Source organism: Emys orbicularis, chromosome 6 (assembly GCF_028017835.1).
Source record: "Emys orbicularis isolate rEmyOrb1 chromosome 6, rEmyOrb1.hap1, whole genome shotgun sequence".
NCBI classification, from domain to species: domain Eukaryota; kingdom Metazoa; phylum Chordata; order Testudines; family Emydidae; genus Emys; species Emys orbicularis.
Genome location: NC_088688.1, coordinates 50,646,372 through 50,664,488, shown reverse-complemented (window position 1 = coordinate 50,664,488; position 18,117 = coordinate 50,646,372). Strand labels below are relative to the sequence as shown.

The window sequence follows — 18,117 nt, the reverse complement described above, 5'->3', positions numbered from 1 at the left end:
GTTTAGGCAGCTATAGGATTAGGTGGCAGCTGAGTGGGGGTTTTGTGGATTGTAAAAGTGCCTAAATCTAGGGTTTGGGTGCCTAAATACCTTTTTGGATCTGGGCCTTAGCTTCCCGTTTGTGTGTATCTCACACCGAAGGCAAAAAAATGCTTTTATTTTATTTTTAATAGAGCAAAGTAACTGCAAAGCTACAAAATCAGTAGGGGATCTGAGGCCAGAGTACCATCTGAAACTACTTTAGCTACTTATTTTTTAAACACAGTATATTTCAAGTTGATAGTACGTCTCGACATTTTTTCACTCTTATTTCTGATGTACTTTCAAGCTCTATAAAAGTGTTGTTCCACATCAATACAGTCCCTTTCTATTTTGAAAAGGATTCTTTCCTCAAAATCTTTAATGGCGTTAATGAAACTGCCTTGTTTTTCTACCAACATTAATTTGTTAGTTAAACGCTTGGTGCAGAAAGAGAACACAACTTTTTTCTTAAATTAGTTTCAACATAATTAGCAGCTATGATTTCTCAACAACTAATGGCACTTAAATATATACACTGAATTCAAATGCCAGTTCCTAAACCAGGGGTCTCAAACTCAAATGACCATGAGGGCCACATGAGGACTAGTACATTGGCCCGAGGGCCGCATTACTGACACCTCCCTCCCTGCCGCCCTCGGCCCCGCCCCCGCTCCACCCCTTCCATGAGGTCCCGCCCCTGCCCCGCCTCTTCCTACCCCTTTCCTGCCCCCATTCCAACCCCTTCCCTGAAATCCCCACCCCAACTCTGCGCCCTCCCTGCCCCGAGGGGGAGCAGGAGGGGTGTGGGGTGTGGTGGGGGCTCAGGGCAGGGAGTTGAGGTGTGGGGTGCAGGAGGGGTGAGGGGTACAGCAAGGGGTCAGGGTGCAGGGTGCGGCAGGGGGTTGGGGTGCAAGAGGATGCAGGAGGGGTGCGGGGTGAGGCAGGGGGTCGGGGTGCAGGGTGCGGCAGGGGGTCGGGGTGCAGGGTGCAGCAGGGGGTCGGGGTGCAGGGGGTTCAGCTGCAGGAGGGGCTTGGGGGGCAGGATCTGGCCCGGCACGTACCGGGGGCAGGGCAGGCTCCCTGCCTGCCTGCCTGTCTGCCCTGCCCCCGCAAGATGCTGGAACGTAGGGAAGGGGGGGGCGGAGGGGCTGTGTGTTTCTGTTGCTTGAGGCACCGCCGCCAGCAGCTCCCATTGGCCGCGGTTCCCCGTTCCCGGCCAATTGGAGCTGCTGGGGGCGCTGCCCGAAGCAACAGCCACACACAGCCCCTCCGCCCCCCCTTCCCCACGTTCCAGCCTCTTCCCGGAGCTGCGCAGGGCAGGGCAGGCAGGCAGGGAGCATGCCCTGCTCCCGGTGCACGTCCGGCCGGAGCCGCTCTGGTAAACACTGGGGGAGGGTGGGGGGGCTGCGAGGGGCTCACGGGCCGCAGAAAATCACCCCGCGGGCCGCGTGTTTGAGACCCCTGTCCTAAACTATATGCCAATGTAATTTTAACTTTTGACAATTAATAACTTTTACTCAGTTTCAGTGCCTGCAAGTTTTTGTTTACAAAGAACTCACCAACGTCAAGAATCTTCACTGCATCATGGCCTTCTTTTCTATTAGTTTGTACTGGTTTTGTCCTCTTTTTACTAGGTTCATTGTTTTCAACAGCTCTTCTCTTATTTCTGCCAGACTTAGAAGTCTAAAACATTAATTTTTTAAAAGTTAGTTTATTTTCTTCCCTTGTCATATGCTGGAAGAATGAAAAATAGACACCCAAAGAACAAACTTTATCTCTGCACAATAAAGTAAAAACACCAATTTAATTTTCTATATAACACTTAGAATTCTTTGCTATTTTACTATTAACATTTACATACATAACAATTTACATATTAACTAACTGTATATGTATGTATACAATGGTTTTTATAATTGGCTAGATTTCTTCAAAACAAATAAAAAAATTAGTTAATCTTGGGGGAATTCTGTGCCACTGCATGTGCACATAATGAATGAGCCGCACATAATTTTAATTTTTTGCGCAGAAAAAAGCTGGTCAGAAAGTTGCTGCAGTTCTGCCTTTTGCCCACCAGAGGGTGCTGTGGTGCTAGAACAGAGCAGTAGCTCCTGGCCAGCTATGGAAGAGAAAAAAACTGCCTTCTTCACAGTGCCTGTCGGGCCAGATCAGGAGACAGGGGCTAAGGGGTCACAGATGGGTTCATATGGGCTTGTGGGGGAAGACAGATTGGGGCAGAGGCTGAATGGGAGTGGAGGTGCAGAGCCACAGGGGGAAGGGAGGTGCAGGGCCACATGGGAGAAGGGGGATGGCTGAGTGAGATCACAGAGACACATAGGAACAGGGGAGGGAGTGCAGACCCACATGGGGATGGGGGAGTGGGTGTCTGAGTGGGACACATGTGGACAGGGGGTACAAGGACACCTGGGGGTGGGGGGACAGGGGTGTCTGAGTGGGGGTGGAGGAGCACATGAGGACAGGAGCAGATGTACCTGACTGAATGGGAGAGGCTAAGGGTCAGCCAGGGTCTGCATGGGGGAAGCTCCCTAACTATCCCTCCCTGCCCCCTCTCCCCAAAAAAACTGTTCCATAGTTTTCCTACCCATACCCAACAACCCTCCAAGTTCACTCCCAGGCTCCTTCCCAGCAATTACTTCCATCTCCCTCAGCTCCTCCGTTACCCCTGACTCCCCCAAGCTTTTGCACTGCTTCTGCAGGGTGCAGGAAATACGGTTCTGTATTGTAGTTTAAATGAATTATTACTCAGAGTTCTGTATTAATATGCCTAGTAAGGAATCTATTTGTCAAAAAACATTTCCTGAATCTTTTTTTGTTGTCTTTATTGTTACAGACATATTTGCTGACAGGTATTATGAAATAATGACCAAAAATAATTGAAACTGGTGTGATTACATTGTGTTATTTCAACAACAAAAAATATGCAGAATTTGAAAGTATTGGGCACAGAATTTTTTAATTTTGTTGCAGAAATTTTAATTTTTTGGCACAGAATTCCTCAAGGAGTAACTAGTGTATTCTACAGACAGTAGACAGAACAAGGTATTATTGCAACATAGCTCCAGTCTCCAGGTCACTGGCTCGACTATGTCTACATGTTAGACAAAATCCTTATCCCAATAGAGTAACTGGTGCAACATCCTTTGACTTTAATGGGACTAGGTTCTGACCCTTTGTGACCAACATTACCATTAGAAAACTTTTCACTGCCCTACCTGAAATGACTTGGGCCTTCACCCTGCAATGAGCTCTGCACAGACACCCTCAGGCTTACAGGGAGCTCATTGGTGACAAATTTAGGCCACTGAGGCCTCATAGTGCCATAGGTGATCTTAACACTTTACAAGCAGATAAAAAGGTAAAGCTCACAGTGAATAGACATCCACATTATGAACCTCCGCACAAGTGGTATGTTTATTTGCTCTTTGGCAGAGAGGACAAGAATTAATAGTGCATGTAAACTGAACAGGATTGAGGGATATTGGTTTGGGTAATGTTGCATCTGCCGGCAAGAGAGAGAAGATTTTAGTTACCAGGACTATCCATCCAGCATCTTCCATCCATAACTAATCCACTTACAAAATTATCTTTTCTGTATCCATATCACTTTGTACATAGAAAGTGTGATGAATACATATTTCAATGTTAATTTATCAAAAAGGATTTTAACTATTTGTTGCTACTCATACCAATGAGATTTTTCCTATGTACTCATATTAATATATGTTTCAAATATGAGTAACATTTTTTTTTTGTTGGTGGAGACTTGACTTTGAGAACTTGCCTAATATATGAAGACAGATCTGAAACTTTTAAAAGTCTTACTACCATGGTCTATTTTAGTATGATTTCTGCGTTTTTTTCCTTTAAAAAGTATTTTTGACTGCTGATTCTTAAACGATGTAATCAGACAAAACGATTAGCTTTAACTTTCTATGGTCAGTAAATTGATCAGAATATTATAACATCTTCATCCATAAAATATTCTGACTGATAAAGACTGTATGTGTATACCGGTTTCTGTTATTTCTTTATATTTGACTATTTCTTGTAATATACAACACATGTGCATACTTCATTCTACAGTTCCACATACGTATAAAAGCATGTATGAGGGTCTCTTTTGGCACTTCCAAGAGTAGTAACATTTTACACGACAGTTTAAAACAGATGGTATGTCACTGAGGAAGTCAAAACTTAATCTAATCCTGCACCCAGTTCAAAGTCTGCTATAAAAAAAGTTACTTGCCATGATATCTATGACTCTCTGAAAGCATTGTCTGTATGGGATGTGCCCCTTACCTCCCTACAGAGCTAAGCTTCTAGAATTTTCTAAAAAGTATTGCCCAGTGAGGCTGCATGAGCACCATCTTCTGAATTGTTCTAGGCAAAGGTTATATCATGGCCATGTGGCCTCAGTTGCCTTACTTCTACTTGCTAAATTTCAGTCCTACAAGCAAGGAAATCCAAGGAAAGGGGACAGTAGGCTGATAGCAGAAGCAACACTTTCAAAATACTGTAACACTGTTTCTTCATTGAGCAGAACTCTGTGGGAATCTAGCAAACAACACAGCGCTAAAATGGGTTATGGGGATCTAATTAAAAAGATTGTAAAACTGCCTTCCCAAAGTAAACATCAGTTCTAGATGTCATGTAAAGAGAGTATAGTCATGTAAATGTGTACACAACACAAGATAGCAGCCCTGCACATTTTTTACGGTGGAAACATTATGGAGGCATAAATGTTGTCTTAGCCCTGACAGTCCCTGAGGCTCTCTGAACTCACTCGGACACCTTAGCTAATGCATAACATGTCTAAATGGGACAGCCTAATCCACTTAAACAGAAGTAGAAATAGCATTCCCTTTACACAGCCTTCTAAATCTCTTAGAATTATCTAAATAAAAAGCCCTCTTTAGATTAGATTCCCCAAGGAGGAATTAACCATAAGGTTAGTGGTCTGAACTTGGATATTATTTTTTATTTAAATTTGGGATGAGAACACAAGACAATTTTGTCTCTTCAAAACAAAGTTAAAGAAGGACCACCTATTAAAACGTGCAACTCACTCACTCTTCTCACAGATGTAACTCTGATTTAAAAAAAAATCCTATCTTTAGTGACAAAAAGGCTCAAAAGGTGAGTATATCATCATGGCAGCAGCAGATTGATGTTCATTGTAGAACAAGATGTCTGGTTGCTAGGAAGCTGATAACCACACCTTTCAAGAATCTTTTGAGGGTGAGGAGACTAAAAAGAGTAGAAAAGCTGACTGGCAGATATGTTGAGATAACATTGAAAACACTCTGACAGATAAGGAAGCTCAAAGACTAAAAAACAATGAAGACTCTAAAATACATTATATGGGCATGGAACACCAACTGCCCACAAAGAAAACTTTTCCCCCTGATGAGTAGTATAAATGTTTTTCTAGACTGCAGCAGAAATCTCCTAGACATCTATAGAGTATGCCACATCATACTCCATGCTGCAAGGTAAAGTGATTCTAGATTAGAAGACAAGACTTGAGAGAGAAGGTCTGATGATATTGGAAGAAATGAAGGCTCCTGAGAGAGAGAGACAGAGATATATCTGCATACAAATATGTCAGACCCATGCTTTATTCCTGAGGGAATTCTGCACCACTGTGCACATGCAGAATTCATGACTCCCGCAGATTGTTTTTTTCTCTGCAGAAGATATATTTTGCTGAAGAAGTGCTGCAGTTACGCCTTTTACCCACCAGGGGCTGCTGTTGCACCAGAACAGAGGGCAGCCATAGCAGTCAGTAGCCAATAGGGAGGAGGAGGGTGCTGTGAGGAACGCAACATGTTAGGAGGCACGGGGGAGAAGGGGACAGAGCGGGGCACATGGGGCTGCTGGGGAATCAGACTGGGGTTCAGAAGGGCTAGTGGGAGGTACAGACTGGGGCAGGGGTACAAGGACACATGGGGATGGGGGAGCAGGGGGGGCTGAGTGTCTGTACTGTAATTTAAATAAATTATTACTCAAAGTAATAATAATGCATCTGACGAAGCGGGTATTCACCCACGAAAGCTTATGCTCCAATACGTCTGTTAGTCTAAGGTGCCACAGGACTCTTTGTTGCTTTTTACAGATCCAGACTAACACGGCTACGCCTCTGATACTCAAAGTAATGTATTAATATGCCTAGTAAGGAATCTATTTGTCAGAAAACATTTTCTGAATCTTCTTTTGTTGTCTGTATTGTTACAGACATTCCTGTGGACAGGTATTTTGAAATAAATGAGCAAAACAATTGAAACTGCCATGATTCTATTGTGTTATTTTGAAAAATAAAATATGCAGAATTTTGCAATATTATGTGCAGAATTTTTAGGCTCAGAAGTCTCCCAAGAGTAATGCTTGAGCAACATCAATTTACACTAACTTTCTTTCCAACAATGATAAAGGACCTGCTCTGGTGGTTTCTTAAAATCCTAAACCTCCCTCGCTATTAGTAAAGTTCCAGAACCACAAGTCTCAATTGTCATTGCCAGTAAGCCACTGACCCCACTCTATCTGGCACTGAGTTGGGTGTCAGGGTCATTCCTGATTTGCCTTTAAGCTGAAAGCAGCCTGCTCTGTCCCTTCACAGGAATAGACAGCTCTTCAGATGTTATTTCCAGATACTGAGTTTGAAAGGTCTCCTCATTAAGGAAGGCACTGAATCAGTGCTGTTTGTTGATGCAAGTTTACAATACAAAGGTCCTCCAAAATGAGCAGCAAACAGAGGAACGGGAAGGGAAAAACAATAATTCCTGCCTCCAAATACATGGAAGGGCAAAATGCTCATCACTTAAATCTGCCTTTCTTACCTGTGTCTTTAGAGGTCTGATCAACAATGACCAGAAATGTTCCAGGACAGTGGGTCAAGAATAGAAACATAGTTGTGCAGTTGAGCAAACTACTTAACACTTACTATCTATAATACAGTTAATAAAATTTGGGAATTTTTTTTTTTTTAAAGACTCTAAAATCACTCCAGACACAAAGGTCCTTATATGCTCACCTGACTCTGGAAAGGGGAAAAAAATTAGGCACTTGGGGTCACACAGTTCTTTTATAAACTCAGCTGCAAATATCAGCTGCTGCAAAGATAGTACTTGTGTGGGCCCATAAAAGCATTGCTTTCCAAAAAGCTTCCAAAGCTTAGAGGAACTGGATAGGGGGGTGCAACCCACGGAGTGGGAATATGCAGTAACCACTTCAAAGAATCTTGAGTTTTACATAGGACAACTCTCAGAAAATAAACTTAAAGCAACCTTATCAAATCCTGAACACCCACTAAATCAGGGCAAATATTTTTTCTTAATTGATTTTTTAAATTATCATTAATCACCATGATACAGAGCTTGGTAAAAAAGATATTGTGCCTAGGCTGAGAGATTTGCATAATTTGGAAAAGTTGATTTTAAATTTAGTTCCTTTCAGTTTTCAGCTTTATAAAAACTAAATATAAGCAAACAAATGACATGGGTTTCCTAGAAGCTTGAGTTCATCTTACACTTCAGTGTTATGTGTGTCTGCAATATCTCAGCGCACAAGCAAATGGAAATAAATGTAGACTTTCTGCTTAACTGCATTTCCTGGCTATTTTGAGTTTTCTCTCTCAAACCTTACATTATCTAGATTTGAATTAGGGAGAAGAGAGTGAGATGTTACTACTCTCTCTATCCTAATCATATACACAGAAGGAACAAAGTTTTGCCTGCTTTGCGCTTACCAAGTAAATATTGTATGTGATGAGTTCACAATGAAGTTTAATTCAGGCTATGTCTACATTACAAATTACTTCAGTATAACTTATGTCGCTCATGGTTATGAATAATCCACCCCCCTGAGCAACATAAATTATACTGACCTAAACACCAGTATAGACAGTGCTTGTCCACAGGAGAGCTTCTACCACCGACATAGCTACCACCTCTCACAGAAGCAGGAGTTATTAAGCTGACAGGCGAGCACTCACCCATCAACTAAGGGCTTACTTTGGTGTGGAAAAGCCACCCCCCTGAGCAACGTAACTTACACTGGCCTAGTCATCATTGTGGACAGTGCTATGTTGGCGGGAGAAGCTCTCCCACTGACATACCAACTGCCACTCAAGGAAGTGGAGTAATTATACCAACAGGAGAGCTCTCTCCTATCAGCATAGAGCACCTGCGCTAGCAGCACTGCTACATCAGTACAGCTGTACGATTCTAATTTCTAGTGTAGATCCGACGAAGTGGGCATTCACCCACGAAAGCTTATGTTCCAATACATCTGTTAGTCTTAAAGGTGCCACAGGACCCTCTGTTGCTTAGTGTAGATTAGCCCTTAAGAGTGTCGTCATCAGAAGCATTACAGTGTAGACAAGACAGCAAAACACCACAACCGGGGACTCTTCAGCCATACAGCTCTGGTAGTGGTGTTGCTGGCGAGAGGGATGAGGGAGCTAGCCCAGCATTATAACACCAATTACCCAGGCACCACAGCACTTAAGTGGAGGTGGCATGAGGGGCTCCGAGGCCCCGGGAGACGCCCGGTAGGTCAGGGCCCGCCGTGGCGCTGGCAGAGGTTTATTGCAGTATGTGTGGCCACGCACCGACCCAGGGTCACACAGCCCGTTAAAAAAACCCGCCCCGGGGCTGCTGCCCCACACCCGCCCGGCCCAGCGGTCCCTCTCCCTACACCCGTCACGCCGGCTGCCACTGCACCCCATCCCCGCGCACCGTGTGCGGAGCCGCAGCCTGGAGCCCCTCGCCGCCGCTCGCCTCGGAGCCGGCTGAGGACCCGACTACGCGCAGGGACCCCACCGGCCGGAAGAATTTACTCAGCACCGACTGTCCGGGGCCGCGGGGCTCTCGCCCCCGCGGCATGGTTGAGAACGCAGGAACCAGCAGCCCAGACCCCGCAACTCCCTACGCGCGCCGCCGAACACAACAGTGACGCAATCACGGCACCACGTGCAGGTTGGAAAGGGGCGGAGTTAGAAGGAAAAGAGGATGAACTGTTGCCGGGGTGGAGCTCTGGAGAGAGAGGTGATTGGTGATGTCCGGTCACGTGACGCTTTGCAGTGAGCGGCGTGCTGTCCCTCCCCTTCCCCCCAAAAGGCAAGCACGGCAGGCCTGTGTTGCTCTGCGCATGGTCAGCCCTCCGAGGCTGGACTGTGGCGCGCTAACGCCAAAGTCCGCACGAAGCGGGAGGCTGAACAGACGGGAGGTGACAGCAGAAAGGAAGCGCCATGGTCCGCCCCTTAAACTTCATAGCCGCTGTGTGCCAGAACATGGGCATCGGGAAGAACGGAGACCTCCCTTGGCCCCCACTCAGGTAGTGCGACCCGGGCGAGGGCTGCGCAAACACACTGCAGACCTAGCACGCGGTGCTGTCCGTGCCCATGGGTCGGGTGCCTCTAAAGGGAGCGTGGCGTGCGGGATGTGCAGTCTGCGGGGAGGGGGCTGTCGGCGCCGCGAGGCAGGACAGAGGCGGCTCGGCGGGACTGCGTGGGGCCTTTCGCCCATGGGTGTCTGAAACCAGACGGGTTAGTAGCAGTGGAGCAGGGGCCATCTGCTGGGCTGCGGCGTCTCCTCCAGGAAACGAGCGTGATGGGTCTCAGGCTCGTTCTTAACAGTGCTCGGGTTCGAGGCGCGGGGCTGGATTACTCCTGCCCCGGGACTTGGGTCGCAAAGGTCAGGTTTCAGGCATGGCTGTACACAGCCTTGCACTGTTGCTTTCTATGCATCTGTCATAATGCATCCTAGATGAATCGAGGACTTCAGCATGGCACCTCAGGGGCAATAAACTTGTTTACATTTATTTAAAATTCACTTAAATTCTATTTTTATTATCAACAAAAGAAATCCAAACACATTTTTCTGAGTAAACCTATATTGTGATTTTTTTTTTCTTGTTCTATTGATAGGAATGAGTTTAAGTATTTTCAGAGAATGACCACAACAACCACTGTAGAAGGTAATGTTTGTGTTTTCACTTTTTATGCTTCTACTTATTAAAATTAGTTTCTGTGATGTCACTAAATTGAAAAGATTAGTAACTTTCCTGTCTATATTGCCTTTATTATTTTAGTATAAGTTAATACATGTATCTTTTCATATTACTGTTATATAGCTATTTACACTGATCATATTGAGATAAATTTTCATAATGGGGTTTTTTGAGAATGTAATTTGACTGGCAGAGTGAAATTCTAATAATTTGCAAATTACAAAGCATAATTAAGCTATAGAAATAGGTAGTTTTTCATCTTGCTTTTACCTACCTGTTAATAAAAGTAGAAATGGAACTATTTAGTTTATTGCAGACTGTAACACTTTATGTTCTGAAAAAGTTTGCTTTATTTTCTCTAAATCAAAACGGTGGACGGTTGCTTTTGGGCTTGGGAAACTAGCACTGAGTGGTGGGATTGCATCATTATGCAGGTCTGGCATGACGAGCAATGGCTGCAGAACTTTGGGATGCAGAAAGCCACCTTCCAGGAACTGTGTGCGGCGCAAGGACACCTAAATGAGAGCCGCCCTCTTGGTGGAGAAGTTCGTGGCGATCGCTGTGTGGAAGTTGGCAACTCCAGACTGCTATTGGTCGGTCGCGAATCAGTTTGGAGTTGGAAAGTTGACCATTGGGGCTGCGTTAACGCAAGTGTGCAGAGCTATTGATGGCATCCTGCTACGAAGGACTGTGACTCTTGGCAATGTGCATGAAATAGTGAATGGCTTTGCGGCCGTGGGATTCCCTAATTGTGGAGGGGAGATAGATGACACACCTATTCCAATGGACAGGCAGGGATGGTGTCCCTAGCCTCTGTTTGCCAGAAACTGGGAATGAGCGACAGGGAATGGGTCGCTTGATGATTACCTGTTCTGTTCATTCCCTCTGGGGCACCTGGCATTGGCCACTGTTGGCAGACAAGATACTGTGCTAGATGGACTTTTGGTCTGACCCAGTATGGCTGTTCTTATGTTAAAACTTTAAACTGAATGTTTAAAAATATTCTATATAATATTGGGCTGAATATCAAAACTGCATAATTAAATTATGGCACAGATTTTTTTTTTTATAAATGACTTTTTTAGGGTTTAATTTAAAAAAAGAGTTCTACTTGACCCCACTGCTTTCGTGTGTCATCACATTTAGGAATCTTGGTTCAGATATGACCTTGAATAACCTTGGCTCATCTGGAGTGTGTATGCCAGGACCATATTAAAGATGGCATGTTGTGATTTCTGGAGGGGTTGTGCAAAAATTATATTGCTCTGTGAGCAATGCCAGCTAACTCATTATTAGGAACCTTTCGACCTTCTTAACTGGATAAACCCTAATATTGATATATTATTAGCATATGTCTTAACATACACTAGACAATTTTATCACAGGTCAGTTGTGTGTTTTTTGTATTCCCCATAGATATTGATTGTGTAGAGTCTGGTTCTAAACTGACAATGCTAGTTATGTACGTATATAAATTTCTTAAAAAGTGTGATGAATTACACTTACATGGCTAAGTTTTCAAATGTCTGATTTGTCATTAAACTTTACACAGTAAACCACTTATTGCTTTTAAAGTCCTAACCATCTCATTTTGTTTAGTGGTTTGGATTGTATGAACAATTGAATGAGTTACTTTGTAATTTAAATTATCTAATCCACAGGTCCCCAAACTGTGGAATGCGCCCCTGTAGGGGGTTGCAGAGGAATGTTCAGGGGGCACAGCAGGGCATGGGCCAGCACCCACTGGGGGAAGGGAGGGAGCGCTACCCAGCCCCAGCCCCCTTTCCCCTGTCCACGGCCCCAGCTCCCGGGGGGGGGAGGGGGAGGAGGACCATGAAAAGTTTGGGGACCACTGATCTAATCCCTTTTTTGAAAAAAGCTTTTATTTCCATAGCTCATTTTCTCTCTGAGAGACTTCCTTACATCCTTGTAATACACTTCCTTTTATAAGGGCTTGTTCACACAGATGCTGTGCATCTGGTAAAGCACTGTATGCAAACTACACCAACAGCGTGCATGTGGAAAGCCCGTTCCATTTTTTCAGTTTGAATTGTGTGTTCATATGGTGATGGCTTTTTGCAAATTGAGGGTGTTGTGCTCTCAGAGGGTATCTCATGGTCTGTTGCTTCATTACAGCATGCATCCTGGGACTGTTTTCACTGTGAGTCAGAATGGCTGCCACCATGGGGCACCCAGAACAGAAGCTAGCAAGTTAACACAATAATAATTAGTAAATTGTAAAGATACACCTCTACCTCGATATAACGCTGTCCTCGGGAGCCAAAAAATCTTACCCTGTTATATCAAACTTGCTTTGATCTGCCAGAGTGTGCAGCCTCTTTCCCCCCCCCCCCCCCCCCCCCCCCCGGAGCACTGCTTTACCACATTATATCCGAATTCGTGTTATATCAGATCGTGTTATATCGGGGTAGAGGTGGAGGTAGTTACACGCTGAAGTTCCCCCCTGGAGTATCTGCCTCTTCAGTCCTGCTTTGGGCTTCTGGCTGGGACTTGGGCTTGGCCAATGCAGGGCAAGAACTGGGTTGGGTTTCAACCTGTTGTGCGTCAGAGTCCTGAGTCCCAGACAGATCCTGACTTTCAGGAGACAACTCCTCTCCTGCTAATCCTCCAGTGATTATTGCCAGTCTTCCTCAAGTGGGGGCAGGGAAGAGACTTGGCAGGAGGATCCACAAACTGTTTGGGGTGGGTGGCTGTATAATTGTGTGAAATCCAGTCCAGTTAGTCATAAAATGGACAGGTCACATGACCCCTGCCTAATATTTTCCTTGCATCCCTGATTTTAATATAGACCCTCCTGAACTGCTTGCTCTTTATTCAGCACTGATAGGTGCCCAGCCATGACCCCTCACAGACCTGCTTTGCAATGTCCACAAACAGGCTTTATTACAATAGCTGGACACAAGATCTTCCTGCGCTGATGCTTCTCCCCAGATGGCGGTGAGATCCATGGTCTCAGCACAGCTACAAGCAGCAGCATCTTGTGGTGTTTGTGGAGTAGAATTGCTGTAGTATCACAAGCATGCTGAAATACTCAAACCCAAGACCAAATGGGCCAAATCTGGCCCCAGGTGTCAGCTTTTAAATGGGGGAGTGGATTTCCCTGGGAACTTGACACCAGAGCAGACGAAGGCATACATGTCAGTAGATAGGTCCGTAACAGTCGACCTCGAAGCAGTGTGGAATAGCCATTGGAGTCATGTAAATAGTGATGTGCAGCTGTTGCCTCCACACAAACAACAGACCAAACTAATTCAATTTGCAGCAAACTTAGTCCACTTTGCAAGAGGATTCCAGAATGCAGTAAGTGCAGAGTCAATGCACTATGATACAGTGACACATGCATGCTAGTGTTTTAGATGCAGATTAACTCGACTTGAACTAGTGCAAAACTTCCATGTAGTCAAGCCCTATTGAACATCCTAATATCTAATGTTAATTGAGAGAGGTTTCCTTGCTGTAAATCTAATTTAAAGATATTGCAACAAATTTTACCTGATGTTTTCATTCTTGTAAATTTGCCCAACTATGATGGAATGTTCTTGAACAATGTTCCTTTTAAAGTTATAAATGCTTCACCACAAGCCTAAATCTACCCCCTTTCATCTCATAGTGCAATAGTTGCACATCTTGGCATGACATAATTCAGATACATATTGATATGTATCTTTCTATTTTGTTTTCATTGTTGCAAAGAGAAACCTCAAAGTAAAATGCATGGCTTATTAGATTTCAAAATGAAAGTATTAATTGGCGGGGGGGATGCAGACTAGTTCAAGAGTTTATACAAAATAGCATTATCACTTGTAGCTGGGGTCCCAGATCTTACAAAAAGAAAGTTTCCCAACAAGTAGAAGCTTTATCTTTACCAGCATTATTGTGCTTGTGTGTAGCTTCAGTTTACACCTAATTCTATGCATGGCTGTCAGTGCTTTCAAATGTACACTTTAGTTTTACACAGTGCATCATGCAGTGGTGGTGTTCTACTAAGCTAGTACACTAAATGCTGGTGTGAATAGTCTAATTTTTGCCACTAACGTTTTAAAATGCTGATGTTAAGTTTGACACAAAGTCCAGCTTTGTAAAACAGTCCCATTTAGTTTCAGGGTGTAGGTGAGTTTGTCTCCTACCTTGCACTAGCTTTCTGGAAATGTTTGCAGTGGCAAAATCGTTTTTTTATAATGTTGTGGGATGTAGATCCTACATTTTTAGGGAAAGAGATATTTGAAATGCTTTTAAGTTTAAATATCACATACTGAACATGTTATAACTTGTTTCTAGTGAAAAGAACCAGGGTTCCAGGAAGTTAGGGCCAAATCAAAGCAGCCACGAAGCTGTCCTCTTTTGGATAGTATAGATACTCTGTTAATCATAAGTCATACAGTTTTATATTTAAAACTTACATTTTTTGTTTGGCTTTTTAAAAGAGTGCATACCAAGGCCTTGATCCTGCAAACACTTATGTTACTTTATTCACATGAGCAATCACAGGATCCGGGCCTAAGTTTGATCTTTTACTTACATTTAGTCTTGCTAATGTTTAAAATTTGCACTTGAACATATTAACTGTTTAAATAGAATTCAAAGGAGATTGGGGGGGATAAATCCACTAGATGTCACTAAACCACCATCTCTGATTCTGTACTAAGTTGAAACAGTTTTTAAAAAATGTTTTGTATATTACACAGGTAAACAGAATGTGTTGATAATGGGTAAGAGGACCTGGTTCTCAATTCCTGAGAAGAATCGCCCCTTAAAAGACAGAATTAATATAGTGCTTAGCAGAGAGCTCAAGTAAGTACAAATCCTGATGATCTCATAAGTAAATGATAATCAGGTTAACTTTGATTACTATTTGTGTAGTGTGTTAGTGTTTCATAACTGAACTTTGGAGTAATACAACTATGAAGTGTCTGTCTTAAACTACCTGGAATCATTTGTAAAATAACATTTTGTGGAGGGGGTAGGATAAACAGAACATGCAGCCTGTCTCTTATGTTCCTCATATAAAACAACTTCTGCTAAGTGACCTATCTTGTTGATTTGTATAGAAAATCCTTTTTGTGTTTGCCTGTCTGTCCAGCCTAAGATTCTGAGCTTCTTATATGTCTGGAAAGAACTTAGTGTGGGCACTACTTCTATTGTATATAGGCTTTCATACCACACATCACCATGGTACCGCAAATCATAGAATCATAGAAGATTAGGGTTCGAAGAGACCTCAGGAGATCATCTAGGGAAATAAGATAACTCTGCCTGATAACGTAATTTTAAGAGTGATAGTTTTGATATTCAGTTATGCATATTAAGGAACTTTCTCTGTAGCTATTGGTGGTTCTGAGTGCTAACTTTGTCTTCCTGTTCCAAAAGGTGCTAGCAAAAGTTGAAAGATTCCCCCAATTTTCTTGTCTAATTACTAAAATGTATTAAGTGCAAGATATGATCAAACTTCAGACTTAGCTCGTTGGTACGAGAACTGAGTAGCATGTCAGTAGCAAAAGTTTGAAAATCGTACTTGGTCCTTACAGTTGAATAATTTTCCTCCACCTGATCCTGACTTGTTTCATAAATGTGGCTTATTATAGGTGCCGACTTTCTCAGTTCCTGGGTAGTGCTCGACCCCCGCTCCTCCCCCCAGCACCTCCTGCACGCCACTAAACAGCTGATCAAGGGACGTTCTGGGAGGGAGGGGGAGGCACTGATCCGCAGGGCTGCTGGTGGGTGTTGAGCACTCACAATTTTTTTTTTTTTTCTGTCAGTGCTCCAGCCCCAGTGCACCCACGGAGTCAGCACCTATGATTCTCATACTTTTTCCTTCAATCAGCTTTCTGATACTTGTATTAAGATTAGTTCTTCTTTAAGTAATTGCACATGTCCATTCCACCATAGGTCTTTAGTCTGGCCAGTTTTAAATTTCAGTACTGGAGCTACACTTCCATCTCCGCGGTTTAAATCATGTTGTTCATGTAGCAAATTGATGCCAGTGAGTGACCCACATCCCAGCTGCCTGAAATGCTTGAGGAAATCCCATGTGAGTGACGAGTGTCACATCTGCAAAGGATTTAAGACTAACTCAGAGAAGGACAGAGTGTCTTCATATAGAGTCAGCATTCTGTCTATCCTTAGTGCCGTCCTTTTCAGAGCAGGCATCAGATACGTAAGAGTTTGTTCGAGTGCTCTGCCTGAGTTGTCTGTCATTGGAGCTGAGAAAGAGGCACAAGATTTCTAGGGACTTGGTACCTAACTCAGCAAGATCATCAGTACTGAACCCTCCCTAAAGGCAAGAATTCCTGGAGGGACTCTAAGAGGAGGCACTTCCCAGAATACTCTTAATCTAAGAAGAGGAGGTTGTTAACCTGTGCTAGCTCCATTGAGATGGACTCCTGAAGTATTCACTGTAGCTTCTTCAGGCTATCTTCTGGAGAAACCGCAAGCCCAAGAGACTATGCTGGTACAGTTGACACTGGAATGGTACGCAGCTACTAGAGAGCTACTTAACTTCTCAATATTGGTTCCAGCGGGGCAGGAAGGCTTCCAGCTGGTTCTGTTGATTAGGCTTCCAGCCTTCAGGCTTCTGAAGCTTGCAGTGTCCTTGCAATTGACTCTTTCCTTGCCTCATAAAACAGTACTGTCAAGAAGAGGGAAGCCGGCTATGATTTCCCTGGTACTACCATCTCCAGAGTCAGGCGCTCGCTCTCTCTGGTGACAATGAGTTCTGCTCCCCTGTTATCAAAGGTCTCAGAGTCTTCATACACCACAGGTTGGGTCTTATGTGTCTCAACCTAGGTACAGTGTGCATTCTCCATCTGAGACTTATGTGCCATGGGTCTTACAGCAGCCACCTGTCAAGGAGCAATGGCCTGGTTAAGAATGGACCCCAAGACCATGTCAGAGGCCTTTCTGGACCCTATGCAGCTTTTCCCCCAACCTGCCAGGTCATCCCTTCATCCACCTCAGTCTATCTCCTTGGGTGCACGATGAGTGCATCAGCACCAGAAACATCATCTTCCTATAGTTGATACCAGGACTGGTACCGAGCAAGTGGAAGACATTCCAGCAGTTTCTCCAGCACATGGAAATAGAGCAAATGCTGTCTCAGCATCCATCTGCATCCTCTTACTCATGACCAGATGAGGCTGTAGAGGCAATGAGTGACTCTTCCACATCAGAAGATTATAGCCAGGACTTATTAAAAAAAAATTGGGCACTACTGATCGATGAGGCAATTTTGGAGCCAATCAAGGTATTATAACAGACCCCATCTTCCCTCCCCACTCCGTAGCGAAAAAAAGGCAGAGAGGAGATACTCTGTCCATTCTAAGGGTTTTGAATATCTGTACAGACACACCCCTCCAGGCTCTTTAGTAGTTGCCACAGCTAATGCATTGGAGAGGCAAGGACACAAGGCATCAACTCCAAAAGGGAAAGATTCAAAGAGGCTAGATCTTTTGGTTGAAAACTTTATTCTGCAGCAGATCTGCAGGTTTGCATTGCAAATCAACAGGAACGTCTAGGTCAGTATGACTTCACCTTGTGAGATAACATGTTGAAGTCTAAAGACCGGTTACCTGACAACTGCAGACAAGAATTCATTGTGATTACGGACAAGGGCAAGCTAGTGGCCAGAACAGCTCTTCAGGCCAGCTTGGCTGCAGCTGACTCTGTGGCTCGAGTCATGGCATCTGCCCTAACTATGAGAAGGTGTTTGCGGCTGCAGTCTTCTGGTCTCCTGCCAGAAGTTCAGCAGCAGAGGCGCCAGAACGGGGGGGTCCATGGGGCCATGGCCCTCCCACTTTTGAAAGTGGACAGGCCTGGCCCATCCACTTTTCACCACAGGCCTGGCCCCCCGCCCCTCCTCAACTCCCTGAGGCCCTGCCCCCAAGCTCAGCAGGAAGCAGGAGCCCGACCCAGGTAAGAGAGGCCCGGGGGACCCAGGCAGCTGAGGGAGCCGTGGAAACTCCACCTGCCTGGGGTGGGGGTGCCTGAGAGCAGCCCCTGTCCCCGACCCCCACCCAGGGCAGATAGAGGGTCCACGGCTTCCCACAGCTG

At 44.5% G+C, this 18,117-nt stretch overlaps 2 protein-coding genes across 2 annotated transcripts in view; one reads left to right on the top strand and one right to left on the bottom strand.

Annotated features, from left to right (window-relative positions):
• Positions 1 to 8,924, bottom strand: part of MSH3 (mutS homolog 3) — a 214,980-nt gene extending 206,056 nt beyond the window's left edge. The window contains exons 1-2 of the mRNA XM_065406009.1: positions 8,778 to 8,924; positions 1,581 to 1,704 (exon numbers count right to left, since the gene is read on the bottom strand). Of these exons, the coding sequence (XP_065262081.1) occupies positions 1,581 to 1,704; positions 8,778 to 8,924 (271 nt within the window). The remainder of the gene's footprint in view (positions 1 to 1,580; positions 1,705 to 8,777) is intronic.
• A 214-nt stretch (positions 8,925 to 9,138) lies between these two features.
• The window catches only part of DHFR (dihydrofolate reductase), a 34,362-nt gene continuing 25,383 nt past the window's right edge, over positions 9,139 to 18,117 (top strand). Inside the window, exons 1-3 of the mRNA XM_065406139.1 lie at positions 9,139 to 9,375; positions 9,968 to 10,017; positions 14,757 to 14,862. Coding sequence (XP_065262211.1) covers positions 9,290 to 9,375; positions 9,968 to 10,017; positions 14,757 to 14,862 — 242 coding nt within the window. The 5' untranslated portion in view covers positions 9,139 to 9,289. The remainder of the gene's footprint in view (positions 9,376 to 9,967; positions 10,018 to 14,756; positions 14,863 to 18,117) is intronic.